The 8,601-nt window shown below is 40.2% G+C and overlaps 1 protein-coding gene across 1 annotated transcript; it reads right to left on the bottom strand.

Annotated features, from left to right (window-relative positions):
* Positions 1-729: 729 nt before the first annotated feature.
* On the bottom strand, positions 730-7,537 carry LOC111970622 (growth/differentiation factor 5). The gene is made up of 2 exons (XM_023997428.2): positions 6,526-7,537; positions 730-5,234 (listed from the first exon to the last, which is right to left on the bottom strand). The coding sequence occupies exons 1-2, from the start codon at positions 7,277-7,279 to the stop codon at positions 4,372-4,374; spliced, it is 1,617 nt and encodes a 538-aa protein (XP_023853196.1). The 5' UTR covers positions 7,280-7,537; the 3' UTR covers positions 730-4,371.
* Between the last annotated feature and the right edge of the window lie 1,064 nt (positions 7,538-8,601).

Here is an 8,601-nt window from a genome sequence, read left to right on the forward strand (position 1 = left end):
CACCCACATTGACTCAGTACCGGTACCCACTGTATATAGCCTCGTTATTGTTCTGCAATTTTTTTACTTTAGTTTATTTAGTAAATATTTTCTTAACTCTATTTATTGAACTGCATTGTTGGTTCAGGCCTTGTAAGTAAGCATTTCACGGTAAAGTCTACACCTGTTATATTCGGCGCATGTGACAAACAAACTTTGATTTGATTTTGATTTGATGTGAAAAGAGCATGAATTGGGAAAACTCTCCATCTTATTATCATCTGAAATTGTGGAAGCCATCACCCAAGAATCTGCCACATCGAATAAAAATTGTTGTTTGGTTTTTACAGCGACTTTGAGATTCCTTGTGTAATGAAAAGCATTATGTCAAATAAATATATTATTATTATTTATTATTAATAGATCAATTTAGTTGAAATCTCTTGCCAAGACATCACTGGATACAGTGCCTTCAGAAAGTATCCGCACCCCTTTACTTTTTCCACATTTTGTTGTGATACAGCCTGAATTAAAAAAGTATTAAATTGAGATGTTTTATCACTGGCTGACACACAATAATCCAGAATGTCAAAGTGTAATTAAGTTTTTTTTACAAATTAATAAAACATTTAAAGGTGAAATGTCTTGAGTCAATAAGTATTCAAACCCTTTGTTATGGCAAGCCTAAATACGTTCAGGAGTAAAATTGTGCTTAACAAGTCACATAATAAGTTGCATGGACTCTGTGTGCAATTTTAGTGTATAACGTGAGTTTTTAATGACTACATAATTTCTCTACCCCACACATACAATGATCTGTAAGGTCCCTCAGTTGAGCAGTGAATTTCAAACACAGATTGAACCACAAGACCAGAGAGGTTTTCCAGTGCCTCACAAAGAAGGGCATCAATTGGTAGATGGGTAGAAATGTCAAAAGCAGACCTTGGTTATCCCTTTGAGCATGGTGAAGTTATTAATAACACTGTTTATGGTGTATCAATACACCAAGTCACTACAAAAATACAGGCCTCCTTCCTACCTCAGTTGCCGGAGAGGAAGGAAACCACACAGGGATTTCACCATGAGGCCAACGGTGACTTTAAAACTGTTACATATTTTAATGGATGTGATAGGAATAAATTGAGAATGGATCAATAACATTGTAGTTACTCCAAAATACCAATCTAATTGACTGAGTGAAAAGAATCGAAGCCTGTACAGAAAACAAATATTCCAATGCATGCATCCTGTTTGCAACAAGGCACTCAAGAAATACTGCAAAAAATGTAGCAAATTCAATTCACCTTTTGTCCTGAATACAAAGTGTTATGTTTGGGGCAAATCCAATACAACACATTACTGAGTGTCACTCCACATTTTCAAGCATAGTGGTGGCTGCATCATGTTATGGCTTTGCCTGTAATCATTAAGGACCGGGGAGTTTTTCAGTATAAAAAATAAACGCAATGGATGTAAGCACAGGCAAAATCCTAGGGGAAAACCTGGTTAAGTCTGCTTTGCACCAGACACTGAGAGATGAATTCACCTTTCAGCAGGACAATAACCTAAACACAAGGCCAAATCTACACTGGAGTTGTTTACCAAGAAGACAGTGAATGTTCCTGAGTGGCCGAGTTACAGTTTTGAGTCAAATCTTCTTCAAAATCTATGGCAAGAACTAAAAATGGTTGTCTAGCAATAATCAACAACCAATTTGATAGAGCTTGAAGAATTTTGAAAAGAATAATGGGCAAATGTTGCACAATCCAGGTGTGGAAAGCTCTTATAGACTTACCCAGAAAGACTAACAGCTGTAATCACTGCCAAAGGGCTTCAACAAAGTATTGGCTCTGGGGTGTGAATACTTACAGTACCATTCAAAAGTTTGGACACACCTACTCATTGAAAGGTTTTCTTTGTGATTATATTTGAGATTCTTCAAAGTAGCTTTGCCTTGATGACAGCTTTGCACACTCTTTGCATTATCTCATCCAACTTCATGAGGTAGTCACCTGGAATGCATGTCAATTAACAGGTGTGTCTTGTTAAAAATATATTTGTGGAATTTCTTTCCTTCTTAATGCATTTGAGCCAATCAGTTGTGTTGTGACAAGGTAGGGGTGGTATACAGAAGATAGTCCTATTTGGTAAAAAAACAAGTTCATATTATGGCACGAACAGCTCAAATATGCAAAGAGAATTGACAGTCCATCATTACTTTAAGACATGAAGGTCAGTCAATGCGGAAAATTTCAAGAACTTTGAACGTTTCTTCAAGTGCAGTCGCAAAAACCATCAAGCGTTATGATGAAACGTGCTCTCAGAAAAGGACGACCCGGAGTTACCAGCCCCAGAAATTGCAGCCCAAATAAAGGCTTCACAGAGTTCAAGTAACAGACACATCTCAACATCAACTGTTCATAGGAGACTGTGTGAATCAGGCCTTCATGATCGAATTGCTACAAAGAAACCATTACTAAGGACACCAATAAGAAGAAGACACTTGCTTTGTCAAAGAAACACAAACAATGGACATTAGACAGGTGAAAATCTGTCCTTTGGTCTGGAGTCCAAATTGGAGATTTTTGGTTCCAACCGCCGTGTCTTTGTGAGACGCGCTGTGGGTGAATGGATGATCTCCACATGTGTATTTCCCACCGTAAAGTATGGAGGAGGTGTCATGGTGTGGTGGTGCTTTGCTGGTGACACTGTCTGTGATTTATTTAGAATTCAAGGCATACTTAACTTCTCTAGGGTAGGGGGCAGCATTGGGAATTTTGGATGAAATGCATGCATTTTGGATGAAATGCAAATTAAACTGCCTGTTTCTCAGGCCCAGAAAATATGATATGCATATAACAGGTAGATTTGGATAGAAAACACTCTAAAGTTTCCAAAACTGTTAAAATAGTGTCTGTGAGTATAACAAAACTGATTTGGCAGGCGAAAACCTGAGAAAAGTCTATTCAGTAAGTAGTTATTTTTTGGGTTTTGTAGTTTTCTATTCAATGCCATGACAGTATCCATTGACTTAGGACTCAAATTGCAGTTTCTATGCCTTCCACTAGATCAGTCTTTAGAAATTGTTTCAGTCTTGTATTCTGAAAAATTAGGAAGTAAGAGCAGTCTGAATGAGTGGAGCCTAAAGTGTCACGGATCTTTTTCATGCGCACAACCGAGAGAGTGACTTTCTTGTTTGCATTTTAAATTGACGACGTTATTGGCCGGTTGAAATATTATCGATTATTTAGGCTAAAAACAACCTGAGGTTTGAATATAAACATCGTTTGACATGTTTCTATGAACTTTACGGATACAATTTGGATTTTTTTGTCTTCCTGTATTGACTGCGTTTTTGAGATTTTTGGGTATAAAGAGACTTTATCGACCAAAAGGAACATTTATTGAGTAAATGAATGTCTGCTGAGTGCAACCATATGAAGATCATCAAAGGTAAGGGATTCATTTTATCTCTATTTCTAAATTGTGTAACTGTTCTACCTGGCTGGCTACTGTTTGTGATGATTTGTCTAGTGGGCTATGTTCTCAAATAATCGTAAGGTACGCTTTCGCCGTAAAGCATTTTTAAAATCTGACACCGTGGTTGGATTCACAAGAAGTTAATCTTTAAACCTATGTAAAATATGTTTTGTTTTCTGAATTTTTATAATGAGTATTTCTGTATTTGAATTTGGCGCCCAGCAGTTTCACAGGCTGTTGAAGAGGTGGGACGCTAACGTCTCACGTACCCAAGAGAGGTTAATCAGCATGGCTAGCACAGCATTCTGCAGCGATATGCCATCCCATCTGGTTTGGGCTTAGTGGAACTATCATTTGTTTTTCAACAGGACAATGACCCAACACACCTCGAGGCTGTGTAATGGCTATTTTACCAAGAAGGAGAGTGATGGAGTGCTGCAGCAGGTGACCTGATGCAGCAGTCAACCAAATTGAGATCATTTGGGATGAGTCAGACCACAGAGTGAAGGAAAAGCAGCCAACAAGTGCTCAGCATATGTGGGAACTCCTTCAAGACTGTTGGAAAAGCATTCCAGGTGAAGCTGGTTAAGAGAATGCCAAGAGTGTGCAAAGCTGTCAATAAGGCAACGGGTGGATATTTGAAGAATCTCAAATATAAAATATATTCTTATTTGTTTAACACTTTTTTGGTTACTACATGATTCCAGATGTGTTATTTCATAGTTGTGATGTCTTCACTATTATTCTACAATATAGAAAATAGTACAAATAAATAAAAACCCTCGAATGACTCAGTGTTCTAAAACTTTCGAGTGTTAAACAATCTGTTTACTCAAAATATTTAACTCAAACTCTGTAGGATTTCAGGCTGAACTATAAAACCAAGACCTCAGATGAGTCTTTCGTCCATTGCTACCTGCAGCCACAGGACTCCACCACCATGTCCTCATACTGTTTGTAGACCACGTTATTGGCCGAGTCAATGTAGAGGATGCTGATTGGGCTGAGGCGAGTGGGCACGCAGCAGGTGGGCGGAGTCGAGTCGGGGTCCATGGAGTTCATGAGCGTCTGGATGATGGCGTGGTTGGTGGGCTCGAGGTGCGAGCGAATAGGGAAGTCACACACCCCGTCGCAGTGGTAAGCCTCATACTCTAGTGGGGCGATGATCCAATCGTCCCAGCCCATCTCCTTGAAGTTGACGTGCAGCTGCTTCCTGTGGCAACGAGGCTTGGGGTTCTTGGCTAGCTTCTTGCCGCGGTTGGTTGGAGCTCGGCGCATGCGCCGCTGAGTGAACAGGTATTCGTACACAGTCTTGTTGTCGTGGCCCGACCGAGCTTTGATCTCGTTGTAGAACAAGTCATTTTTCTTGGTGCGCCCGAACATGAGGAAAAAGGCCTTCTCTTTGGTTTGCCTGCCCGGACGACTGAAGCCCAGTGCCCTGAGGTCCACGGGGCTTCCCCGTTCTAAACCCTCCAGCTCAAAGCAAAGCTGGACGGTGTTCTTGAAATTCTTGAATAGTTTCCAAATGTCAAACACTTCCCATTTGGGCGAATTGTGGTCCTTGATGGTTTGAGTTTGGAGCAGTGTAGCTTTCTGCTTACCTGCTACACAAGTGAACAGCTTCAGGCAGAAAACTCTGTCAGTGGAAAGTGCTTTGTGTGGATCAGCCAGTCTTTTCCTGAGTATATGCAGCTCGGCACCCAGTAACCCATCCTTCTCCAGGGAACTGATGTTGAAGTAATACTTCTGTCTTCTCAGCTGGGGAATACGGGCATCTGTAAAAGAAGATAACAGAGTCAAGGGCAAGAATAACCATCATATTGACATGTTTCTTTACATGTTAATGTAGCTTCTCAGGTAAGACACAGGTGGTAAGAGTTATGTGTAATTTTTTCTTTGGTGAGGGAAAGCGTGGCCATATAAAAATTAAAGGCAGCATTTTCTTCCAGGCACATTATGCGTTTGAAATTACATTAAAACCAGACATTTGCAGACTACATACCACATTGAACTGTAAACAGACCATTATTATGGACCTGCAGCTGTTTATGAGTGGATCTACCACCACGTCATATGGCATTTGCTAAGAGTGGACCAGACAAAACCTGAACGACACAAAATATATTGAGAAAGGGTAGAGTGACTTGCAGATTTAGGAGCCCAACCAGAGATAAAAACACATCTGAAACTGAGAATTTAAGGAAGAGGAGGAGAGGAGGAGAAAGAGGTGATGGGGAAAAAGAAGAAGTGTGTACTGTTTTACAGATGAAAAAATGTAATGTCTGGCAAGGGATCAGTTACAACTTCTTAGTCATACAAAGGGGAAGGTCACCAACCTGTTATACAAATAAAGGGCAAAATTAAAGTACATTAATTGCTTGAAATGTAAACCTTTAGCAGCTAGAAATATAAGCATAAACATTATTTTAAAGAGCTTTAAACAGAAAATACATTATTATTTGTTTACACTTTAAATAACTGAGGGAATTTTTAATTTTACTAGGCAAGTCCGTTAAGAACAAATTCTTATTTTCAATTATGGTTTAGGAACAGTATGTTAACTGCCTTGTTCAGAGTTTTACCTTTCGATTACTAATCCAACGCTCTAACCACTAGGCTACCTGCCACCCCAATCATGACTATGCACATGGCTACTGACAGTGTGACAGACCCAAAACCAAGAGTTTTAAAAACTATTATGTCAAACACCAAGAAACCTTTTGACTTCAGCTTCAAGTTTGCTTCGACTTTGGCTTGACCTTACCTCTTACATAAAGAGGTTGGTTTGATGAGCATAGGCCTACAGCTCCACTGTCTCTTGGATATGTTTAATTTATCAACGTAACAAAATGCTACAATTAAAGATAAGTAAGCATATTCAGAATTGATTATAATGATTATATTTTCTTTGGCAAAGGTGAACAGTTACTTTTATTGGACCACTTATCCATAATTTATAAGCCTTATTTTGACTTTGCAAGCAGTAAAGCAGATTTTTGTGTATTATGAGACACCACTGTTATTATTTTTGTATAACTCATTGTTTATATGGCATCAAAAGTTTACCTTGTCCTTTATCCACAAAGCTTGTGATGGTGTTGGCCATGCCAGCCTCGTGCAGCACACTAGTGTTCACCCCTCCTGTGGATAGTGACCAATACAGTGACAACATGTAGTCATGCGGAGTTACCAATAGGAGCTTTGGAGAGTATCTGCCGTTAAGTTTGCCCGTTGCTTTGCCACTCATTTGGGCCAACCGAGCGATGTGCTTTTGCACATCAACGACCTTTTGCTGTCCAGTTCGTGCTGATGTTGCAGCTCTGGGGACAGTGTTTCCTTTGCTCTGTCCAGGCCTGCCTGAGCCTTTGCCTGTTTGCATGCTCAACGCCACGGGAACAGGCGCAGCTGCTGCTTTAGTAGCATCCCCGCCGGGTGCCCAATAGCGCACAGCCTCCTTGGGCCCCAAATTGACAGCTCCGCGAGCACGGCTGACCGTTACGCTGTGCGGTGATGACACTAATGTCACAGCTTTCGCTTTGGCTGCCTCGCCCTTTATCAGCGGGGGTCCTGTTCTAATGCGCGTGATCCTCGCAGCACTTAGAGACTTCCAACCCCCTGCGCCGTAGTTTCCTACCGTCGACCTGGCAGTTGAGCCAATTCCCGGGTTGGCTCCTTCACCTGCTCCGCCTGTGTGCTCCTTGCCTCCGCTCTCGGTTGCGCACTCTGCAATGCCGGTATGGCTCAGTGACGCTGGGATAAAGTCCAGGTATAAGAGAGTCCAACACCCCAATAAAAGAGGGACACTTTTCAGTACTTTCATCCTCTGATCTTCCTTTGAGTTTTAGCCAGGGAGAAATGCGCACAGGCTTTTCCCGTTTGAAATAAGTAAACATGAACAAGTTTGGAAATGTGAAAATGTGGACTAGAAGTTAGTGTTCTATGGTAAATTACACTATGCAAACCGTTACTCCCAGAGCCGCTATTCAGTACCATAGTGATGCAAATGTCCTGTTGCTGGTCTTGCTTTCCAATATGCAGTAGATGTCCGACAAGGTTTGCATTGAGAGGAGAAAACTTGACTTCGCTTAAACTCCAACTATTCTGCTCGATATCTTGTAAGAGACTTGTTTAAATCCCATTTTTTTTCCAAGAGGGGAGAATGGCGTAATGCTGCCACAGTTTTTTCCCCTCAAAGTTTGAACCCCATCCAATGAAAATAGTTCACACACAGAAACCTGCAGGTGCTCTGAAAATCTACAAACCTGAACTAAGGAATTGGAAAAGGAATTCCAACGCAAACCAGTTTAATTACTCTATGATGTCATGCTGTCTAAACCAATTTAAGTGCAATATTTATTCTCAAATCTTCTATGCTCTTCCCACCACTATGAGTCATACTCTACATAAAAACTCACTAAAACACAAAGCTTTGCATTATGTAATTTAAAATGACCGTTTACTCAAGCTCCTAACATCTTTAAACAGTGGGGTAAAGAGGGCAGACTAGATAGGAAAGATGCTTGGGAACTTGTATTACTTGAGCTAAATAAATTATGCAACACCATTAATCTCACTGTTTCTGTTGATAAACCATTTATAATGGATTAAAAAAAAGTTTGAGACATCTGTTTACATGACAAAAGGAGGATTTGCAGCTCATTCTTTTATACTACTTATTCCCCCCACAAAATTGTGACTGCTAGCAAAAAGCTCATAGTTTGTATTGTGCATTTTATTTATAGATCACATACAATGGATATTGTTTCCATAGTGTTTCTTTATAGGATATACTGTAGGCCGCATAAAAGCTTCCATATTTCAAATATTTAGGGCCTTATTCAATAAAATGTATTGCTATCCCAGGTGGCGTATAACTAATACAAAATCCATCTTGGACTGCAAGTGTAACGGAGGTGTTCCTTATAACCATGCTTGTATGATGAATAACCTTGCCTGAGATATGGATTTGTGTTTTCTCCTTGAGCCAATGCCTTTAGTTTAGTGGGCTAATAAAGTCTTGCGGTACTCAAACAAACCGGGTTCAAAACTGAGGTGGTCACACAAGAACATTATGGATTCATGTTTACAGGGTGAAACCAAAATAAACGTAATTACATATCACAAGTATAGTAGTTGCCTGGG

This window comes from Salvelinus sp. IW2-2015, linkage group LG11 (assembly GCF_002910315.2).
Source record: "Salvelinus sp. IW2-2015 linkage group LG11, ASM291031v2, whole genome shotgun sequence".
NCBI lineage: Eukaryota > Metazoa > Chordata > Actinopteri > Salmoniformes > Salmonidae > Salvelinus > Salvelinus sp. IW2-2015.